This window comes from Myripristis murdjan, chromosome 15, assembly GCF_902150065.1.
Source record: "Myripristis murdjan chromosome 15, fMyrMur1.1, whole genome shotgun sequence".
Lineage (NCBI taxonomy): Eukaryota > Metazoa > Chordata > Actinopteri > Holocentriformes > Holocentridae > Myripristis > Myripristis murdjan.
The window spans coordinates 27,769,451-27,792,934 of record NC_043994.1 but is presented as its reverse complement, the minus strand read 5'-3'; the positions used below and the strand labels follow the sequence as shown (position 1 = coordinate 27,792,934).

The 23,484-nt window shown below is 45.1% G+C and overlaps 1 protein-coding gene across 2 annotated transcripts; it reads left to right on the top strand.

The window, feature by feature from the left end:
- The first annotated feature begins 91 nt into the window (after window positions 1–91).
- On the top strand, window positions 92–7,862 carry pwwp2b (PWWP domain containing 2B). Of its 2 annotated transcripts, none has more exons than XM_030070635.1 (3): window positions 92–564; window positions 2,888–4,606; window positions 5,727–7,862. In XM_030070635.1, exons 1-3 carry the CDS (start codon window positions 425–427, stop codon window positions 5,731–5,733), a joined length of 1,866 nt encoding a protein of 621 aa, XP_029926495.1. In that variant the 5' UTR covers window positions 92–424; the 3' UTR covers window positions 5,734–7,862. The 2 variants fall into 2 exon arrangements, with proteins under 2 accessions (XP_029926495.1, XP_029926496.1); XM_030070636.1 differs by having other exon boundaries at window positions 2,888–4,610.
- Window positions 7,863–23,484: the final 15,622 nt, after the last annotated feature.

Here is a 23,484-nt window from a genome sequence, read left to right as displayed (position 1 = left end):
TTAAATTTACCTCTAAATGACTGACAACAATGATCCACCTAAAACTTGCGTTGCTGTGTGTAGTGTTGTGCTCTTTGGATTAGAAACAGACGCCATGAGGATCCCGCCGGTGGATGTGGAGGCTTGGCGGATCTAAAGTCCACAATAATGAACGGAATCAAACAATTGCAAGTGAGCCGGGGGACGGATGGATGGGCCTTATCTTGAGAGCTGATTTTTCTTGCTCCTCTCACAGTGTGTGTGTGATGTCAGCAGTGGCAGTACTGTTGTAATTGACTTGGTGGGGGTGATGGCGTCATTTCATGCCCTGGTGTAGCCTCCTGTGCTCCAATAGAGAAGGGGAGAAGGATCTTTGGCCGACGCGACCGTGGCTCCCTTGGCCGGGATCGAGCACCGCCGAGCCGGACACTTCACCCCGGGAAACATGGAGGCTGTGGCCGAGGAGCTGCGGGCCGGCTCTCGGGTACCTGTCACTATCGATCAAATAGTTAACGATACACTGGTGGTGACGCTGACCTATCGAGAAAGGAGCTACACGGGGATATTGCTCGACTGCAGCAAAAAGTGAGTGATATAATTCTCGATATTTTCACATTTAACTGTTAATTTATGAAAATGCTCTGCTAGCCTGCTAACCGCGGCTAACGGCTAATCTGCCTTGGATGCTAACAAGTTAAAGCTAGTTAGCCAGCTAGCCGGCTAACTGGGCCTCCATACAAAAGACCTAAAGGCATTGTAGCTACATTGCTAGCTCACTGGCTAATGGCAAACCGTTCTCCCTTTTTAGGCCACAATGCACTTATTAAATCCATTTGGCTGTTATGGGGAAATAAAGTGTGTTTACATAGTGTCAATGTCTGCATACATTTTTTCACTGACTTCTCATGAACAATGGCTAAATGTCACTGGGTTCATTTATAGCTCATTGTTAGCCTCATCAAATTCATACTAGCTGCGTCTTCAGCAAAGATGAGGCCTTGTCTCAACACCATTTATGTGTATCAGTTGTGCTTTTTGTCACCATAATTCATCCAGGTGTTTTATACATGGTGTGCTGGCTCCCTTGAGTGGGGTTTCAGTTCAGATCATGTGAAACACAATAGCTCACTGTGCTGTTTGAACCTTTCAAAGCCAGGCTCATTTGGATCCTTATCAACAATGGAAAATGATTAATAAAAAAAAAAAAGGATACACAGTCTATATCATTGATTTGATGTTACACAAGTGTGATGTTCTCTGTTCATTTAACCTGGATCCAACATGATCCAGTGACCACCTTGTGCTCTGTGTTTGACAAAGGGAGCTCTTTTCTTGGCAGCAGGCAAGAAGCCACTATCATGCTCAGATCAGAAATCCATAAATGTATAATATGAGATGTTGTAACAGAGCTGATAGGCATCATATCTTATTTGCCCCTCTCAAGTGTGTGTCACACCATGAAATCAGTCACATGTACAAGCCTTGTGTTGCTCTTGGTACTGTGCACCTTAAAAGCCTCTGGGTTTAGCCTATTTATAGACTTGCAGAATCAGAATCTGACCAGCTTTCCCCCTTAGTATGCTTAGACGTTTTTCATGTGAGAGCTCAAGCTGCCCTGGGAATAACCCTCCCAAATGGAAAAAAGCAGGCCTTGAATAACTTAAAATAGGCCCATATTTCTGGGCTTGTCACTGACAAATTTTGACTGCTTCTTCCTTTTCAGTTCATGGAAGTGCATTTCCCGTTATTGTCTCCCCCAGGTTTTCATGTCACCATCCCGGCCTATCATTCAGGCAGATCTCCACATCTAGTTACAGTGTACACAATGTGAAATGGCAACAGTGCATTGAGTCATGGCTGGTCATATGCTACGTCCTTGTACTGTGCTTAGCTAGGACTGTCTGTCCCCACATCACAAACAGCACTGTTTGTGCTCTGCCAATCACTGTGAAGGATAATTGTCGGCTGTTTTAAGCAGCACATATGAAAAGGTATCAGGGAACAAGCCACACCGTGAGAATACTATTGAGAGGTGCCTGCCAATTATTTCTCTTGGGGAGAAAGACGGTCTCCCTGAATGTCCCCTAATTAATAATCTCAGTACACCTAATCCCAGAGTAGAGGCAAATTCGAAAACAAACTGAAATCTCCTGGCTCCCTCTCTACATCTCTGAATCCCGAGTGATTCATGGGATTGTTTTTGTTCAGTCAGATGTTGGGAAGGGGGTGGGGGGGGCTCCTGGGCATCCTGTAGTCTCTTTGTCTGCTGTCTCTTGACTAAAGCAGCACAGCCATGTTGCTGCTGCCTGCCACTCACCTCTCAAAGACTCCTCAGAACCGGGCCTTCCTCGAACACGTCTGCAGGCCTCAAGCCGTGAAAAGGAACATGAATTCAATCATGAGCAGAGACGCAGCATGCTTTTGGTCCTTTTTTTTTTTAAAAATGTATTCCTTCTTTCTTTTTTTTTCTTTTTTTTTGGCCAAAGGCAGCAGGGTAGTCAACAGCCTGCCTGCTGGTGTTGTGTTCCCCAACCCCCACACATAAAGAATGTTCAGCATACAGGTGACAAGGAGAGCAGTATCACTTAGACCAAAACTAAATGGTAAAGAGGTTTCTCCAGTCAGAGCCCGCAGCAGGCAACCTGAGAATTATTTTTTTTTTTGAATGACTTTTGCCGTTCTTGTCTCCTGTGACCTAATTGCAACAGTAGATTTGATTGAGGGCATTGCAGTAATGTTCTTGTGGAGGAAATTGCTCAACCAAAGAATTTCAGAAACGCCTGTCATGTGCACCGAGAATGTTTGTGTGCTTGCATGAACTTATCCCTGCCACTCTTAACAAAAGATCTGTGAGACACGCGCTTAATAATTTCTTTATTGTTGCTTCTTTTCTCCTCTTTCATCCTAGAACTGGGCTGTTCTGTCTACCAGATATCACAACAAAATTGGAGGAATGTCCAATATCCAAATCAGCTTGTGAAATCCCAGAAGTTTTGAGTGAGGAGGCAGTTTCCAAACCTTCCAGCCAGGCTTCACACAGACCAAAGGATGAAAACACTCTTCCTGAAAGCAGCATACCCAGTGCACCTCTGCCCTGCCCTGTGCCCACACCAGTGCCAGCTGGACAGACTCCTTACCCTCCTTATTTTGAAGGAGCCCCCTTCCCACAGCCCTTATGGGTGCGCCACAGCTATAGCCAATGGGTACCTCAGCCCCCACCACGACCAATCAAGAGGAAGAAAAGGCGGAGTCGAGAGCCCGGCCGCATGACCATGAGCACTATCCGTTTGCGGCCGCGGCAGGTACTGTGTGAAAAGTGTAAGAACACACTGAACAGTGATGAGGACAGCAAAGATGGCATGAGCAACACCAAGGCCTCCAGAAAAGAGAACGCACCACAGAGTGACGACGATGTCAAAGATGCCCCCTCTAAGGTGGCAAGGAAAGATGATATGATTGCAAATAAAGACACTAAGAGACGAGAAAACAGCACTGGCTTTGACAGCAAACGTCTCAGGAAAGACAAGAGGGGGGAATCTGAGGGGGAGAAGTTCCCTGGAGGTGACGTGATCCCCCACAGTCCTGTCATAAAGATTTCATACAGCACTCCACAGGGCAAAGGGGAGGTCATGAAGATCCCCTCACGAGTCCATGGCTCAGTCAAACCTTTCTGCCCCAAACAGCTGGTGCAGAACGGCTTGGGAGACAATGGCAAGACGCCCTCCGATCCCACCAAGGAGCAACGCCACATTTTAGATGCCACAAGGTCTGGCCTCACCGTGTCCATTCCTAAACTCAAACTGACTAGGCCTTTTACAACCGTCAGTCAGGACTTGGCCTCTCCAAAGATTCGCTTGAGGCCGCCTCCAACGGAGGGCGAGGAGAGTGTGGTGGAGTACGAGGCCGAGCTTGTAGGAGGCACCAGAAGACGAAGCCCAAGGGTGCCCGGTCCCTGCCTCCCCCACTCCGAAGACTCTGGGGAGGGAAAGAACTCTCTGGAGCTGTGGTCGGGGAGCTCAGGAGAGGAGGCCGAACGGGGCCACAGCGATCTCACCCTGCTTATCAACTTCCGCAAGCGCAAAGCAGATTCCTCTAGCCTGTCAGTGTGCAGCAGCGACAGTCTAGATGAATCCAAGTCCTTCAGCTCTGACGGCACCTCACCAGAGCTGTGCGACCTCGCGCCTGGCGAGGACATCTCTGTAACCTCATCTTCTGTACCGTCACGGGAAGAATGCAAGACAGTGCCGCCGCTTACGGTGCGACTGCACACGCGCAGCATGACCAAGTGTGTAACGGAAGAGGGTCACGCTGTTGCAGTGGGCGACATTGTGTGGGGGAAGATCCACGGCTTCCCCTGGTGGCCGGCACGGGTCCTCAGCATCAGTGGCAGCCGCAAACAGGAGACAGCCAGCTGCGAGGCCCAGTGGCCGGAGGCAAAAGTGGCGTGGTTCGGTTCACCTACCACCTCCCAGCTCTCGGTTGCCAAACTGTCGCCCTTCAGAGAGCTCTTCAGGTCCCGCTTTAACCGCAAGAAGAAAGGGATGTACCGGAGAGCCATCCTGGAGGCAGCCAAGGCGGTGGGCCACATGAGCCCCGAAATCACATCGCTGCTTTCCCACTGCGAAACGTAGGTCAGTCCACCACACTGCCGGGTGGTTTTATCATACCCAGCATTATAGTTTTTTAAGTGTCACTGTGTTTGCGTAGATCTTAAATTGGATTTGACAGACACAGTGTGTCAGACACAGCGCTTGCAAAACCTCACGGTTAAATATCTGATTTGACTCTATGCTCATGGTAAATTTTGGGGGAATACAATGTAATAGGAGGTGATTATGCACCAGGATGCTTACCTTTTCAGCTTCCTTTAGTCCTCAGTTAAAACGTAGGCCTATCAGTCCAGTGGGCTCTGCCACATTTACATTGTGAAACACTTAAGTTGAAAATGTGCTGTGAATTCAAAGTAGCGAGGAGCAGTGAGGGAACAGCCTGACTGCTGACTTTGTTCACAATAATAGCTTTTTATGGCCCGCTCAGCAGATTTCTGAAACAACTTCCCAACAAACAGACAATACTACCAGAGCATAATGAAAGCAGTAACCAGTTATGACTCAAATGTAAGTTCATAAAAGCAAGTTTTCCGTTGTGTCTTGAACCACTCAGCACAGTTACACTACAGTGGATTTGCGGGCTATGCCAAGCTTGTTCCCTTGGTTTCCTGGTGTGTTGACCCTGGGTAGCCAAGCAGCAGGCCTTTAACACACAACTCAAAGGTTAAATATTGTCTCTGAGTGATATGAGGAACAGACAGGCGGCTCCCACCCTTCTTGTTTACTCTGTTATGAACTCGGCAGCCCAGCAGAAGTAGGCAGCGCACCCAAGAATCTACACAGCAAGGGGTTAAGCCTATATTTGGTGCTTTTTCCAGAGCTCATAAAGGAAACATTTTTTTTCCTGCTGTGTCAACTGCATGAAGGTTTCAACAGGCAGTAAAGTAGCTGACATGCACATTGTCGCTCGAGTGTGCCCTCTGGAACTGCTAAGTTTAATTCACAGCACTCCATAATCTTCCGATGAGTAACATGACTTATTAAGAACCGTATCATTCCCAGCGCTCACAGTTATAAAATCTCTACATGGGAAATATGACAAGGCCTGTTTGCTCATTCTCTTCACTCTGTTCTCTCTCTCTCTCTCTCTCTCTCTCTCTCTCTCTCTCTCTCTCTCTCTCTCTTTCTTCTCTGTAGAGGCTGAGGATTGAAGAGAGGTCTCCGAGGTTTTTCTGAACTCTCAGACTCTGTCATCAAGACCCAGGAGGGAGTACGTGCGGTTGCCACGGCTACTATTTATATGCCCCCCTCTCCCCCTTTTTTTTTTTTCTTTCTTTTTTTTTTTTTCACAAGGCTGGAGGAAAATGGCCGCCAAGGTGGAGTGTCGTCAAGACTGGATAAGGGAGCAAAAAAAAAAAAAGGCCAGGCATCTCATGGTCTACTCTGAATAAACTATTCCTCCTTTTTTTCTTTTTTCTTTTCTAGATTTTAACCATATTCCAATAGAGCCGAATAACGACACTACAAGAATCCGAATGTATTTATTATCTGTAATGATTTATTACTATCCATCAAGTCCACCTTTTTACCACAATCCTGCAAAACCTCCAAATCTGCTGCTGTCATTATAACGGTCCTCACCGCCGATTTGGTCACTGCGGGGTTCGACTCGTCCAATCAGAGGAAACCGGTGGCGTCTGTTTGGTCCCCAGTGCCATCTTTAAACGCAAGCCCCCCTTCCTCCTCTAGCAAAAGGACCCGAGATGTTATTACCGTGGTTTTTGAAAAGTCTTAGTGTGATTCGTCTTACTTTCCAGATCTGAAAATGTGAAATGGCTCCATCCAGAGACAGTAGAGACTGTTCCAGCTCTTCTAGCGATCACACAGTGTTCCATCCTTGTAGCCTTCTGCGTCACTAGTTGGATATGTGGATGTATTTATACCGAGCTCAATTCTCTCCAAAACCATGTCGTGTCTCTCTTCCATTTAAGTTTTTGTTTTGTTTTTGACACTTCGAGGACCCTTAGAAGTGTGACGTGGGGTCCACGAAAGAACCCACTCCCTCCTCTCCCCTTTTTTCCCTTTTTTTTTTTTTCATTTCTACATCACTTTAATTATTTAATGCGTCACGTTAAGAAAAAGCACTTTATCTGTACCTTGGTGGCCTGCTGTAAGCTCACTGTCCGAAACACTACCGCGAGATACAGCCCTGATAGGCAGCAGGGGATTTCAAAAGTCTTCGTGGTTGACTATCCATGGCCTTGGAGATAAAAAAAAATAAAAAAAATCGTTTTTTATTTTATTGTATGATTCGGGGACACCAGATACCGGACACCTGTCACAGGTGGTTGTGTACACTGTATTCTCGCATTTGACTTGGGTGTGTTTCTCTCTTTCTCTCTCTCTCTCTCTGTCTCTTTCTCTCTCTCTCTCTCTCTCTCTCTCTCTCTTGCAACCTACAGATCTACCACACACTACAACAAAAAAAATCCACATTTAATGTTTCCACTGGAGAAAAATGGGACAGGAAATGTGTCAAACCCCCCTATGCATCATCAGTTAAAGCTTTATGAGTGACTTTTGGGAAAAAAAAATAAATAAAAATAAAATGCTGTTAGAATACTGTGAATTCAACTGCTGAGTGTGCAGAGGGAAAGGGTTCGGGGGGAGAAAGCTTGCTACTCGTTTGAACCTGCAGTTTATTGAGTCGTCCGGCAAAAGCAGACCGCAGAGCTGGCCTTTAGTGACCTTTGGGTTGAAAGCAGCACTGTTGGAGAGGGGGCTGGTGTTTGGGCGGGGGGGCGGCATTGCTAGTCTAGTGCAGCCCGTAGCCGACTCTCTATTAAAAACTGCAGATTGCACACAGTCATGCTCAGCCGACCAGCCCGACTCCTTTCTGTTTGTGTGGACCGCTTTGTTCCAGCGGGGGGCTGCCGTCAAACCAAGCGGGATGGTCACGTCGCATGAAAACCGGCTCGGTGATCGTCAACAAGAGAGAAATGTCTTCGGGGAGCAGGTCATGCACTCCTCCCATTTTGATAATCAGCGGTTTGACTTGTGTTTGCCGTCAAGCCTCGCTAGTTTCCAGGCAGCCTTACTCTTAAGAGGAGTGGGGAAGGAGAGGAGAGTCCACCCCCACCCCCACCCCCCCCCGCCCCGCCCCGACCCGCCCCCCAACCTCTAAATGTATGATTGAGAGGGAAAGAGTCAGGATATTCCCGTGTATGAGCAACATGGCTATCTACTGTTGCCCGCGTTGGTCAATGTTATTGGCTACTTTTATTGTTTTGTTTTTTACATGTACTGTACATAAAATAAAATATACAAGCAATATCCGCTGTTGTCGTTTGGTCACTGTCAGAAATGCGTCTGCACCGTTCAGTTCATGTGTTTTCTGAGGATACTGCACTTGGCCTAAAGACTCAAGAGGCACAAATGGAGGACATCTTTGATTTATATGAGGCGTGATTGAATAAAACGTAAAGAGATGAGGGATGGAAAAGCTTTATGAAGAGAGATAATTTATAATCAATCAAGCCGGTTTTAATCTCATCCTCTGTTTACTTCCTAAAATGTGTGGGAAAGCTTATTTTTATCCTATGCACCCATTAAACCAAAATTTACTGCGACGTTTTTACGGGCATCCACTGTTCGCCGGTTAGGGATGCCAGAGTCCTTACTGTGTTCATCATCGCCCCGTCTTTTTTTTTTATGACACGGTGTGATGTATGACCTCTGGAGGAAGACAAAAAAAGTTTTCAACCTCCTCCTTTCCACACTTTTTTTTTTTTTTTTGCAGCGATCACAGAGAAGGCCTTAACCATGTTTAGTAGTTTAGGTTTGCGTGTTTAATCTTAAAAAAAAAAAAAAAAAAAAAAAAAACTCCCAGGCAGATTTTGGGTGTACAAATAACCCCTGGGTCTGTTTCAGGATGTAACTCAGTCACTTTCTCTTTGGTCACGTGTGTGTTCTCCTTACATCACACACACGCACTCACACTCAGGTTTGATAACAGCTTGATTATGTAGTGTTGATTAGGTGCTGCTTTTTTTCTCCTCTTCACGCCCTGTTGTACCACACATTAACCCTAACCCGGCCAGTGGAGCGTTTCTATCAAAAGTCTCTTCCAGTTATGGGGGAGCGCACATCTTTGGAGTGTTTTGATAGAATTAAGCCTTTAATCCTGGCTGGAGCGGTGCCGAGCAGAGCCGCATCAAGGCCACACATGAAACCGAAATGGCCAAGAGAAGAAATCCTATCCAGCCGTCCTTACACTGGTGCGGATCACCGTTCCTGACTCACCCCTCGGGCTCCCATTCAGCAGCAGCCATGTCACGAGTGTTGATTTGTTGCCCATGTCATAAATAGAAGTGAGCGAGCCTGTGTGTTGCGTAACCAGGATGTACAGCTGAGTGCATGGGCAGGGGAATGTCAAGATGACCCTCGTCTATCAATATCCCGTGGTCAGGTCGCTTTACTACAGAGACACACCGGCAGGTTCCCCCCTCCCCCACCCCTGCTCTCGTTTCATACCCCTGGCCTGGTCTTGTCCACCGCCAGACGTTTCATAACTCTCCGGTCTGTTTCCCTTGGACCTGAGCTGCTCCAGATATAATAAATATACAGACCAGCGTTGGGCCAACTCAGGGTGGCGTGGCATTAAACGTCAACGCCGCCTTCAGAAAAGTAAAGGTTTCTCAAGGCGAATAATCCCGAGAGTTTGGACTCAAGCTGCCAGTGCATTGTGGTCATGTCAGGTGCTTTTAAAGGTGCATTAAAGGACCGCAGCAACTCGGTTCTGCCTTGTAATCAAGACGTGTGACTGTTTCCTGTCAGAATATGCTTTGGTAGTGCATAATTTGAGGCTATACCCAATTTACTAAAAAAGAAATGTGAAAAACTGCGCTGTAAAAATTAAAGTGGTCGTTCCATCTTGTGAATAATTGGCCGGCATGTGCATTTGCTGAAATTACTGTCCAGATTACTGTCAAATGTGCTCTGCATTCAAAGCTGGGAGAGGTTTTTGTGTCAACTGGACCGGACTGGTCCTTCTTTGTTTATCTGTTTTGCATCTATGTGGCAAAAGTCTGGAGAAAGACTTAAACTCAGTCTACGTGATACGCAGGTATACGCCGTATACCCACTAGAAAAGGTCCCGAATTTCCGTATAACCACTTAAAAATGCGCAGAGATACGCATCAGTTTCCCGTTCATAAAGTCGCCTCCTCTCTGTTACGAAGCGGGCTCTTTTTGACCATAGGGACTTCCGTCAGGCGTGACGGTATGTAAACTACTAGGTTAAGCAGTGAAGTTGTATGGTGGGAAAAAGGTGTATGGCTTGAAGAGGGGCACGAGTCGACAACCTCAAATGGTCCAAAGCTAGTCAGTGGAGAAAAAATAATGAAAAGAAAGCAAAACCATATGACACTATTTCAATGTTTCAATAAGCCTGCTGCTTGTCCTGTGAATACTGCCACTTCAGACACTACAGCTGGAGCTAACGTTAACGTTTCAGAAAGCGCGCGCGCGTGCATGTGTGCACGTGCGCGTATACCCACTAGAATAAACTAGACTACACCACTGCTTAAACTAACACTGAAACTAATAAAACTAAAGCTAAGCATTTTCAAAAAATAAAAACTAGTAAATCTGCTTTAAAAACGAATTGAAACTAAACTGAAAGTGACAACAAAAAGTCAAAATGAAATCAAACCTAATGAAAAAAACTTGAATGACTCTTTGACAGACAGAGTGAAACTTCAGCTTTGTTCTACATGAGTGATTACAACTTATGAATACTTTCCACAAAGTTACAGTAAATCCACTAACATGTGTTTACTTGAAAGGACCTATTTTTCCCAGGTGCGTTTCCCGGCAGCTCTTATCGGCATTTTGAGAGGTTGTGATTGACAGCTCAGAGGGCGGAACCCGAGTAAGATGGAGGCCAGTGATTGGCGGAACAAGGAAACACGTTCCTCACGCATAAACAAGACACAAAGGGAGCGGCTCAGCCCAGCAGACTCCTGGGAAAATCTCCACCAACATCTCTACATGTTCCCTGAACTCTCAACAAATTTGGTATTGCATGAATTTTAAGTAACAATAATACAGTAAAACAGTAACTTTAGCAAACACATGCCAGCCAAGTATTCACAAGATAAACAAATATCGTGTAGGAAGCATCACAGAGCACTGTTTGATATTTTCAGAGCAGGAAGGGAAGTAAACTGGGTTAAATTAGCCTTGACTTGAAAGCGAACAAAGCATTTTAATACAGACGATATTTGTGAGGGACAGATACAACAACAGCTGCTGACAAGAAGTCAAAATCCAATCATTATGCTCCTTTAAATAACGCCTCGACTGCCCCCAGCACAAAATCACTGTAATACATCCGCAGGGGGTTGGTCAGGTTGGTGATCAATTCCAATGACTTGGCGATTACTCGGAGATTTCTGGCTTTTAAAGATTGAATCGCTGCGTCCAGACCTCCGAGGGCCCGGTGCCATCTCTCTGCGCGTCAGCCGGTGCTGGAGGGCTTTTGGGGGCCCTCCATGCAGACCTGCAGCGAGTCTGCAGATGTTTCAGAGGGAATTCGCCCATAATTCATAGCATCAGTGATGTCACCGGGGAAGCATCTGAGAAATGTCAACACATTAAGCGTGGCAGGTAAAAATGATGCAGGGAACACTGGCGCTGGAGCGGATGATGTTAACATTTATCTTGGCGGTGCAATGGTTTGTTGTCTAGTGCGTTCCGTTTTTGTGTTTTTTATTTGCTGCACTCCTGCGAATTAGGATGCAAAAAAAACCTGAAACAGCATTTAGACCAGCGCCGGACATTGAAACACAGACTAATGAAATTCTTTTAAGAGATTTAGCCGCTCCTAAAGACAGAACGAGGCAGGTTTCACTGCACGTTTTACAGCCTGAGACTGTCGAGTAAACGACTCCCAGAGCACACTGGAGATACTTCAGTGGTCAGAGTGAGACCGCTGATATAAAAATAAAAATACTACCTTCACTAGCTGTGAAATATATTTATATCGCATACATGGTGGACAGTGTTGGGGTTACCTTGTAATGCATTACTTTAATCACTGCTGTCAAAACCTTGTATCTCCATAATATCAACTTGTAAAAAAAAAATAAGGAAAGCAGTCATTTTTCAGGTTATGTAATTATTTTTGTAAAGCTTTCATAGCTCACATTACTCTTCCTAAGTTCTGTGATTACATTCCAGTTACTAATCAGTTATGTTGCTGCTTGTACTGTTCACTTATTTGCATAATGGCCAGAGAGAAATAAATCATCGAACCTGCCTTTCATGCTCGCTTGTGCAACAGTCGCCTGACCTCCCCTGACTTTGGCCGGAGTTCATGCAGGAGATAAGACAAAAAAAAAAAAAACGGCAGAGCGGCCTGCAGCTTTTAGAAGTGGAGGAGAGATGCACGTCGCTTTCAATTTGTCGTGTGAGAGGAGAAGAATGTGACGGCAAAGTGCAAACTGTGACCAGGTCAGACTCAACAGCAGATCCTTCCAAGCACTAAAAACAGAGCTAGAGGTGAAAGATGGATGTTGGAGCCGAGCAGCCAAAGCTTGATTTCCAACATAGGCGGAGATCAGCTGGATGCAGAATCGCACATGGAGGAGGAAATGTTGCCCGTTTCTACAGTAGAGACATTTTGGCCATTATGCAGCAAAGCATCTCAGGTGATGTAGCAAAAGTAGAGTAATGAGAAGTGGAAATAATTGCTTTCCACACACTGCAAAAAGTCAAATCTTACCAAGATTATTTGTCTTATTTCAAGTAAAAATGTCTTATTTCTAGTCAAAATTTCTCATTACACTTAAAATAAGACATGATCAGCTCAGAAATTACTTGTCTTTAGACAATTTTCACCTGTTTCAAGTGAAAATTTACTTGAAACAAGTTAAAATTAGCTTGAAACAAGAAACAAATTCTGCCAATGGAACAAGCAAATTTTTACTTGTTCACTTGTGTCACAAGTAAAAATTTGCTTGTTCATTTGTGTCACAAGTAAAAATTTGCTTGTTCCATTGGCAGAATATGTTTCTTGTTTCTAGCAAATTTTAACTTGTTTCAAGTAAATTTTCACTTGAAACAGGTGAAAATTGTCTAAAGACAAGTTATTTCTGAGCTGATCATGTCTTATTTTAAGTGTAATGAGAAATTTTGACTAGAAATAAGACATTTTTGACTTGAAATAAGACAAATAATCTTGGTAAGAGTTTGACTTTTTGCAGTGCAGGAAGTAAGGTAGTAAAGTAATGCACTACTTTTTGAAAAAGCAGCATCAACTCCAACACTGATGGTGGACAGCACTGAATGTCTGGTATCCATTAAAAAAAACTCAATCTTAAAGTGGAAAAGGAGCCCTGCCTTACATTTTTTGAACTCTGCAACTGGTTTTAACCTCTTGTGTTTATGGCAGCTGTCGGGCCTCTGTTGCTTTTTCAGATTTGTGTTATGTCTGTCGGTCACGCAGGCCCGGCCCTGCCATCTGAGCCCGTGTTTTTGGCTCGCTGGCCGTTGCCTGGTGTCCGTCTCCCACACTGTGCAGGTGAGGCTGGGGGGGAAGGAATGCAGCCACGCCACATTTTCTGAACCTAGCTGTGAGCCAGCGTGTTTGATCCAGCAGGCTACACACTCTTTAACCCACCAAATCACACACACACACACACACACACACACATATACACACATGCATGTATGCACAAAATGTAGGAGACAAAGAAGCAGTGTTCTGTGGAAGACCTGCGGGCAGGATAGAAGTTACCATTGAGGATAGATTTGTCACGCTGGGGGCAGTTTTCATTGAAGTGGAGCCAACATTCAGTTCCACTGTGGATCTCTTGGCTTTGCACGTAGCCTACTGTAGGGAAAAATGTATGCTCCTGTTTAGCTTGGCTCATTCCACAGAGGACAATTTTACATGCATATTCCAGTATCGCTTGAAATACCTGAGAATTTTTTTCCTTCATTTTCATTTTTCCATTTGTTTAGGCTTGCACAGTAAACGTCATCGTGTGACAGAGATGATGGATGGACTTCATTCACTGATGCGGACAAATTTAATGTTTTTTCATGGACACAAAGGTGCATGCAAACAGCTTATCCAGGACATGTCTAACAGTCTAATTGGGTTACATCCTGTTGACTAATGTCTGCCAGCACAATAATTTTGTGTGTGCTGCGTCTAATTAGATGTTTTTTACCATTTCCTTGTTTTCCATCGTTTTAAATGCAGAAGCGAGGACAGTAACAGCCCCTGCAAACATGCCCCAGTGGGGCCCACGCAGGCTTTTTGTGGGCACTGTGGGCTAGGGCCAGCCAGACCAAACCTACACCGGCCCAGTGCTGGCTTGCCCAGGCAAGGCCCAAAGCTCTGAGCTCACCACGGGCTCTCCGTAAGCAGCCCATAATAGCGGATTGCCCACAGAAAGCCCATGTTGGCCCAGTGTGGGCCAGCCCATTTGGGTCCAGAGCAACTTTGTACCGTTGGGCCCATGCAGGCTTTTTGCGGGCACTGTGGGCTAGGGCCAGCCCAGACCAAACCTACACCGGCCCAGTGCTGGCTTGCCCAGGCAAGGCCCAAAGCTCTGAGCTCACCACGGGCTCTCCGTAAGCAGCCCATAATAGTGGATTGCCCACAGAAAGCCCATGTTGGCCCAGTGTGGGCCAGCCCATTTGGGTCCAGAGCAACTTTTGTACCGATGGGCCCATGCAGGCTTTTTGCGGGCACTGTGGGCTAGGGCCAGCCCAGACCAAACCAACACCGGCCCAGTGCTGGCTTGCCCAGGCAAGGCCCAAAGCTCTGAGCTCACCACAGGCTCTCCGTAAGCAGCCCATAATAGCGGATTGCCCACAGAAAGCCCATGTTGGCCCAGTGTGGGCCAGCCCATTTGGGTCCAGAGCAACTTTTGTACCGTTGGGCCCATGCTGGTTTTGTGCAGGCAGCCCAAAGTCATTTCCCACGCTTTGGCGGCTTTTTTTTTTTCTATGTAATTTGAAATTCAGAGAGACACAGCATTTATAGCCTCTGCACAGAAAGCATAAAAAATCCATTATTTAAATTGGATTGTGTCTGCACATGATCACTTAAAAACTCATGAACAAATATTACTCTTTGTTTTTAACAAGAAAAGCCTATAATTTTTAATAGATAATTGATGTTTTAAAAGGTTTAGCAGGGTTCAAAATTAACAGTTTACCATTTTACAGTTGCTGGTAAAAATATGTCTGGCTTCCAACCATTGGCTCATAGTCATAAAAGAAAGAAAAAGAGAAAAATAAATAAAAAACTGAATTAAAATCAAAAAGACTCAAAGCTTTAAAAGAAATATATGACCCTGCATATTAGGAACAAAATTAAATGGTTTATTATTTTATTATTTTTATTTATTTATTTATTTATTTATTTATTTACGCTACAAATGTAAAGTTCAATGACTGCGACAGAGCGCTACATGCTTGGAACTATTTTTTGCTGAAGAGGTGCCATATATCACTACGCACTTGAGCCTCTTCACAACATGCCTCACCGGAACAGAACGCAACTGTTACGTCTCCTGGCTGAAGGTGGTGTTTTCCGGAGGTGAGTTTTAATTGTAATGTTTCATCTTAAAGTTTAATGTTACAGCAAATATTGTCATAGTGTGTGTTCTCCTGGGATTGTATTTGAATATGGTTTTAGTTGATTCCGACCATTCGCCATTTTTTCGAACTAGCTAGGTGACTGAGCAGGTGACTTCACTGATCACCTCACCTTGTATCAGAAAGGAGGAGCTAATCAGTGAAATCACCTGAGGCCTGTACCATAAAGCTGGATCTCGGCTTAGTGAGCTAACTTCAGGCTTAACCCTGGCTTTTCTGTACCATAAAGGTGGCTTACTTTTTATCGGGCTACGTTGCCGTGGTAACGTATGCTGAACACCTAACCTGCTCCGGAGCAGGCTAAGTTCAGGATAAGAGCTCAGCAGGTAGAAAAGCCCCACCTGCTGACCAGTCAGCTCTCTTGGAAAATGGCCTGCCCATTTTCCCTTTCTTCTTCTTTTATAAAATTCAAATTAATACATTTTACAATTCTTCTTGTATTTTTTTTTAACTTATGACTCCGCACTGCCCAACCAATAATTTATCTTGTAGACTGATGTAATATTTTTTATTAAAAAAAATGTTTTTGAAAATAAATGAGAATTTAATTCAGAGGGTTAAATAAAAGTCTGATAAAATACACGGCAGCCTCTGGTCTCCTTTAGATTTCCATTAGTTTGCTCATATTTAGTAGCTATTTAGGGTGTCTGCCCTGAAAAGTCCACATGAGAGTTGGTGTCAAATGTTTCACAGTCTTTAAGTGACAGTGAAATAATATTTTAACCAGCAGAATAAACACGAGGCGTCAGATGGTTCATAAAATGAAATATCAAAACCAGTTGAATCAAAGTGACGATTCTGACGAAACTCAAACTGAAGGCAGCGGCCCAGCGAGGGTCGCCCCTCACTATGAGAGAGGGCCAGTTCCTCTGCAGGAGTGTACCGCTGAGTGGGAGACACATTCATTTACTGAACACACAAATGTTACTGTAGTCAGATCGACTCGTGCCGTCATGGTGGGGAAGTAATATTATAATCGCACTAATTTACGCATTGACACAGTCGGCGATTTTTGCCAGCATTCCTTGCGTCTTTTGGCTACTGCAACTGTGTTGCTTTTTGCCTGGATTATTGATGTCTGCTCCGCCGTTGTAAGGTATGCGGCTCGGGTAGATTTTTCCATGTCTGCGATTGGTCGCATGCAGCAAACACCGCCCTTTTTATGTGAGCGCACACAGATCTAGATTGGAAAAGCCTGGGTTGAATTAGCGAGTTGATAGCCGGCTTTATGGTACCGAAAATCTGGAGTGCGGATGTCTGGTTAAGTGAAGCCAGATAAGTAAGAGAAAGCCCGGCTATGTTAATCCAGCTTTATGGTACAGGCCTCTGGTGGAGGTCTTGGTTGGAATGAAAACCTGCAGCCTCTCGGCCCTCCATGGCACAGGATTGGACACCCCTGGGTTAGTGGTCCTTATTATCCTGTTTCTCACAGGGTTTCCGCTACATGTAGCCTAATTCATCGTGGCGAGCCGCCACACCTTCGGAATGATGATTTTTTTTTTCTTCCAGATGTTAAAACAATTTTAAATGGATATATATACACAGATCTAGGCTATGTAGCCTTTATTTGTGCAAATATACTTATCATAATCAGTTTGAAATGATAATTTAAATATCATGAAATGTTACATTACACTGCAATTAACTTTAGTCATCACCCGCCTGTTTGATTATTACTGCTGTGCGCTCGCAGAGGGAGAGAAAAGGGCAAGAGAAAGGTACCTGGGCAAGATTAAATTTAATCCAATTTTTTGGTCAAGCCTGTGAAAACGACCCTAATGTTATCGTTAATGTTAACATTGTAGGGCCTATAATTTCCGTGATCACGAAATTTGCCAAATAAAAGGCAATCTATTTTTTAACGCGGAATATCACCGAATTTGACATAATTTGAATGAAATGCTATTTTGTGTGGAATATGGACGCATGTCTGGAGAAAATCACATGGAGGGAAGCAAATCTGGGAGGCACAACCCCTCCAGTGGTTTCACCTGTACCTGCACCACCAAGAAAAAAACATTACAACAACTGCACCGGCACCGTACCAGTCCAACAGCAAAGAAACTTTCCAGCTACAGCAGCGCACTGACATAGATGTAACAAAGCAAAGAGTTCCCACTCCGCGCTATTTTCACTGGCTTACAGCAGCACACTGGCTTAGCTTGTCTATTCAGAGAAGAGGTATCACTTCGGCTTATTTTTCAATCTCTGTTATCACATGCATACTACTGCTTATTCATTGGTAGCTGAATTGTTAGGTCTGTTTGATAAGTAATTTACATTTAAAAAGAAAATAATAATAATTTAATATATTGTTCAGTGGTGGGGGGGGGGGGGGGGGTCAAAAATCCTAGAGGAAACCCTGCATATGGCATATAGATACTGCTTACTACTCACAGTATTTTATATAGGCCCCTTTACTTTTATGTTTCAGAGGCTGTAAGAAAATGCTCCCTCCAGCCAAGTCCTCAGGATTTTGAAGTTGAGGATGAGATTAAGGTGTGGCTACGGAATTCAAGAGACAGTGGGTGGACGAATGGAGCGCTACCATCGTCGGCTGACTACCCAAGAGACCTTGGGGGAAGAGTGAGCTTTGCCAATCAACACATCACCTCAACAGAAGTATGGACATGTTAGCAGCACACAAGAATATATTTTCAGCATCAGAGGTCAGAGTTTTTGCAGTTTTTGCTTTTTTTTTGTTTGAAGTATGGGCTGAAAAATGTGCCACTAGTAACTGAATTTGAATCATTCATATTTGAATTTTGACTGCAGTTCCTCTGATGTTCCGTTGACCATGTTTAGTAGGAAGAGTTAGGGGGTCACCAACAGTATGTAAGTCTCTACATATTCACCTTACTACCCCCTGCTGTCTGACACTCTCACCCCCACTCCCGAACGGACTGCAACTGCAACTGTTACACTACACAATACACTACTGATAGATAGCAACACGCAAAGACTGGAGGGGAAGGGCTGGATCAAGTCGGACAGTTCCTGAATCCCAGTACCGGGCGTCAGGTTCTGCCACTTGGTTCATGGTGTCATGCTGACCCTGGACCTCCGTCGGAGTGAGTTTCTCTTCATTGTATTGGCAGCTCAAATGGATGTGGGTCAGTGCCTTCACGTTCCCATCCATCCATTCATTTTCTATTTCCTTTCTTACTTCTATTTATTACTAATGCACACTTATGTTCATAATTGTAATTGTATATTGTATATAGGAGTTTATATATATTCTTTCTATTTTTATTTCTTTTTTATCCATTTTACTTGCACAGTGCTGGAGTTCTCACCGTTGCATTTCACTGCGACTGTACTTGTACATCAGGCATGTGACAAATCAAACTTGAACTTGAACGTGATGATGTCTTAAATGAATAAGGCTGTAATGTGCAGAGGAGAACATTTTTCATTCAGTGTAATGTGTTTGTATTTAATAAATGAATTGATTTGAATCCTTTTGACTATTGTACATTTTTGACAATGCATATATATCAATGATCGCATCCATTTTAGATGTATGGAACTCCCAAAGGAAACTACACTAGTAGCTGAGATACATTTATGTGTGGAACTGATTTATTGTTGTAGATTAATTTAACTGCAAAATCAGTGTGGGCCTAGTGAGGGCAGTGAGGGCTTCCTGAAGGCTAGGTAAAGGCTGCCTGCTGTGCGCCCTGTAGCCAGCCCTAAGTGGGCCCATACAGGGCCAGTGCAGGCTTCCTTAGGGGTTAATGAGGGCTGCCCATGCGGGACCAGCACTGAGGGGCCAACGTTTTGCCAATGAGCAAATTCTCAGGGGGCCTGCGCGGGCAGCCCACTGGGGGCCCTTACGACTGCCCTAAGTGGGCCCATACAGGGCCAGTGCAGGCTTCCTTAGGGGTTAATGTGGGCTGCCCATGCGGGACCAGCACTGATGGGCCAACGTTTTGCCAATGAGCAAATTCTCAGGGGGCCTGCGCAGGCAGCCCACTGGGGGCCCTTACGGCTGCCCAAAGTGGGCCCATACAGGGCCAGTGCAGGCTTCCTTAGGGGTTAATGTGGGCTGCCAATGCGGGACCAGCACTGACGGGCCAACGTTTTGCCAATGAGCAAATTCTCAGGGGACCTGCGCGGGCAGCCCACTGGGGGCCCTTACGGCTGCCCTAAGTGGGCCCATACAGGGCCAGTGCAGGCCTGTTTGCTGGGGCGGTTTCACAGAAAGATGTTTCAACAAAATAATTGAGGCTGCATACTTACCATGAAGGATTATGTTACTGAGGCATTTTGTCAAGCCGGTGGAGGATGTTTTCCATTCCAGACATAAATTAATGGCAGTGAATGGCCTCTGCAGAAAAATGAGCCTGACATGTAGAAGTACAGAAGACGGCGTGCAGACGCAGCTTAGCTAAGTATGCACATGGCATGATTTTGACAGTCATTTATTTTAGTTTTTGTCTTTTAGCTCAAATGCATTTTGGTGATATTGTCGCATGTTAGTCATTTGACTTTTGCTCATTTTGTTCTAGTTTTCTGCAAGAAAAACCAAAGTGATTTTAGTCGATGACGTTCACATCTGTTCTTGTTTTCCTGGCATTTTTGCTGAAAATGTCATCATGGTTTTCATCAGGAAAGGTTAGTTTTTGTTTAATTTTCATTTTGTTTTCACGCTGGAAAAAAGTGCCCTTCACTAATACTTTTGGTCAGATTTTTGTCAGTGAAATTAACCGTGGCTGTGATGCTCTTTGCGCTCAGTGAAGAGGAGGATCAGGTACACTGTGAGCCCAGGAGTCTCTGCAGAACTCACTGTCCGTGCAGGTGCAGTGTGTTGCTGCACCACGGCTCTGTGGTTGTGGATCTGTCTAAAGTGGGCCTGGGCGTCAGCCATCTGCCTGCCCAGACCATGAAGAGGAAACAGCCTAATTGCATTTGGGTCTTAAAACTCTACAGCTCCTGGCTCAGCGTGTACCAACCAGTTCCCAGATGGAGCAGGAAAGAACAACTGCCCCACTGTTGATATGAAAACACACACATACATACACATGCGTACACACACATGCTCGCACAGCAAACACGCTTCGCCTCCTGGTAATCCCTGCACTTCCTGAAGCTGACATCAAACCACTCCGTTCACCCACATGCACCGTTTGCACTCTGGCCTCTTTGAAAATGCTGATTTGGGCCCCTGGTCTCCTCCTGCTGATAGATGTGGACGCACGTTTGCACGCGGCGTCCCGAAGTTGCATCATTCCTTCCCTCCATCCGTCACATTCTCATTCACAGCATGTGGAGCGGCGCAGTTCCTTCATGGATCAGTGCAGCGTAAATCTGGGACAAAAAAGGGAGGCACATGGCAGTGGGATGCTGTGTGCAATTACTGCTAATGATATGCCTCCATGCAAGCTGTGGCCATAATTAACTTTGGAGGAGGCCTGGCCTTGTGCGAGGAGATGCTCAAAGGGAGCAGGCAGCAGCACCGAGAGCGGCACTCAGCCGAGGCAAGAAAGCAAACCTGCCTTGACATTGTTCAGACAACATGTCTGCTCCCTCAGATTAGGCATGTTGGGTGGTCCGGTGTCAAGGAGAAACATGATGCGGATGTTAATGGAATTGCCGTCCGGAACTCGGCTAAAACTCCGGGCTTAGTCAAGAGGGTGTGGTATTACAGGGTGGCTGGATTTGAGGTCAGCAAGTTACTGTATAACTGGATATGAGAGTTTGACATACCCGCAACAGTGACTTTGCACAATAGACTCTGTCCTTGGGCTGATTAGGCATCTGATCTCCTGTCATGCGTGAGCGATTCGTGCGCGGGGGCAAGTTTCCATTTTATTTCACTGCGGTGAAACCGGTGGTGGCTCCCAGTGAGCAGGAATTCGCCTTTCTGTCGTGCGGCTCAGACGAAAATGAAATCCGTCCAGCCTGACTCGTCTGTGTTTATCTGACATGTTCCACCTGTCCCTGGAGTTGCTAGGCGAGCGGCGCGGTGGCTTCAGAAACAGGCCTTGGCATGCATCCGCCGCCGTGCATGGGCGATCTGTCTTCTCTCTTCGTCCTTGATGCCTCTGAGTCATTTCTCACTCTTGTGATCTGTATTGACAGCTAAGGCTTTACCGGACGGGCTCTTAAAATTGGACCGTTTTATTGATCGGGGCTGTGATCATTTGGGGTTTGATGACTCAATCTCTCATTTGCATTCCGTAGCAGCCTCTCCCTCCCTCCCTTCCCCCCCCTCCTTCTCTCTCTCTCTCTCTCTCTCTCTCTCTGAGTGTTTGTACTGTAACAAGGAGAGGAACTACCTTTTACACAGACCATTTTCCGTAATGAATTTACTTTGGAGTGATGACACAAAGACAAATTGAAACCATGTAGGCTGTCAGCATGTTTCAACAGCAATGTCAGAATGACAAATGCCCGCACATCCATTTTACCTCGCAGTCCAACTGCTGATGAGTCCGATTTTGATTCAGCATTTAGACGCTGCACAACAATAACCGCCTATCAGATATTAGGCAATTTCTGAAACCTCTCTGTGAGCGTGTCCTTGCCAAATATGCCGCTGCCTTTCCCGAATTGCCTCATGTCATTCCAGGAAGAGACTGAATGACCTTCTCTGAGATTTGGGTGTGGTTCCAGTGAAGAATTTCCATGACGACCCGCGGGTCGAGCCATGTGACCTGAGTAAACACGGTTTGGGGTCTTGGCGACAGGAAGCAGCCGTCAGACAACATTATGATGGACTTTCAACCCCAACAGTGAGCGCTTGTGTGTCATGCCAGTTACTTTGCCTTCTTGCCTCCCTGCCTCCACTTCCCCGCCCGCACAGTCACACAGGGATTTCTCAAATATTAACATAAGTGGACAGATTGAGTAAACACTCCGGCTTCTCTGTCAAGGCCGTCTTTAATCCTTTGCACATCAGGTCGCTCCGGTTTGCGCTTTATGGCCGTGAGCAGGCATGAGACCTTGACAGAGTCTTCCAGGATGTGGTTGTGCTTCTGCCCGGCTGCGAGCTGCAGCCCCAGGCCTTCCCCAGCAGCTGTCAGCGGGCTCCGGAGACCAAAGGAAAGCGAGTCGCCCAGCCCCCAACTCTACCAGGCTGCCTCCTCACACTGCTGGAGATAAAGGGGGGATGGGCATTCACCAGGAAAGCACACAACATGCGCAAAACGGGAAGCGTTTCCCAGCATTTCTTCATAAAATTAGTTTTCACGGTGGGGAAGTGTGTTGATGGTGAATGTTAATTTTTTTCTGTCTTTTTCCCAGCAGTGTTTACGAATAAAATTGCCCATCACAGCCTTTGTCTTGCTCCTTTGTATCTCCCCATCTGTCCTTTTCTTTCTACCTCTCTTTCCCAGGCTCTTGTTTATCACCTCTCCCATTGTGCTCTGACTGTACTGGTGATCTTTGCTGAGCCACATCCAGGCGAAACATTCTCCAAGGTTTTAGACGGCTAGTGTCACTGTATAGGAAGGAAGACAGTCTCAATCACAAACCAGTCATCTCCTTCTGGCATTTGTGTGCAAAAAAAAAAAAAAAAAAAAAAAAAAAAGAACCTGACAGGATCAGGTTGGCTGACTAATGGTTGCGCAAGAGTCAACTCATTTTGAGAACTGCTTGTATCATTGCTGCGTGTGTGTTTCCTCAAGGAAGTGCTGCATATAAAAAAAAACAGGCTTGTTAAAAAGGTCATGCAGGATTTATGGATGGCTAGCTGTGCCTTAAATGTTAAAGTGTTACAGGATCAGGCATGAGTCGCGTTTGACCTTGAATGAGGATGACCGGTAATCAGATGTAAGCCGATAAATGACAGTTTCAGCCCCTGGAAGCCAGAGCGACTGGCTTTTTTTTTTGATGTTGTTGTTGTGTGTATATCCTTTTAATCATCATGATATGTCCATGATGTATTTATTTAAACAATCTACTTTTCTAAGGTTCTTTTATGGCATTTTTTTTTTTTTGTCTTTATAAGAGATTTTTCTGCTTGTTGTGAATCAGATTTGCACTGAAAGAGCCACAACACTGCAAAAAGTCCAAATCTTACCAAGATTATTTGTCTTATTTCAAGTAAAAATGTCTTATTTCTAGTCAAAATATCTCATTACACTTAAAATAAGACATAATCAGGTCAAATAACTTGTCTTTAGACAATTTTCACTTGTTTCAAGTGAAAATCTACTTGAAACAAGTGAAAATTAGCTTGAAACAAGAAACAAATTTTGCCAATGGATCAAGCAAATTTTTGAACAAGTAAAAATTTGCTTGTTCCAAAATTTGTTTCTTCTTTCAAGTAAAT

Bases quoted from the DNA above. Each gene is read 5' to 3' on its own strand.
- pwwp2b (XM_030070635.1), top strand. From the start codon at position 425: ATGGAGGCTGTGGCCGAGGAGCTGCGGGCCGGCTCTCGGGTACCTGTC. The intron at 565-2,887 runs GTGAGTGATATA...CTTTCATCCTAG, and splicing joins TTGCTCGACTGCAGCAAAAA to AACTGGGCTGTTCTGTCTAC.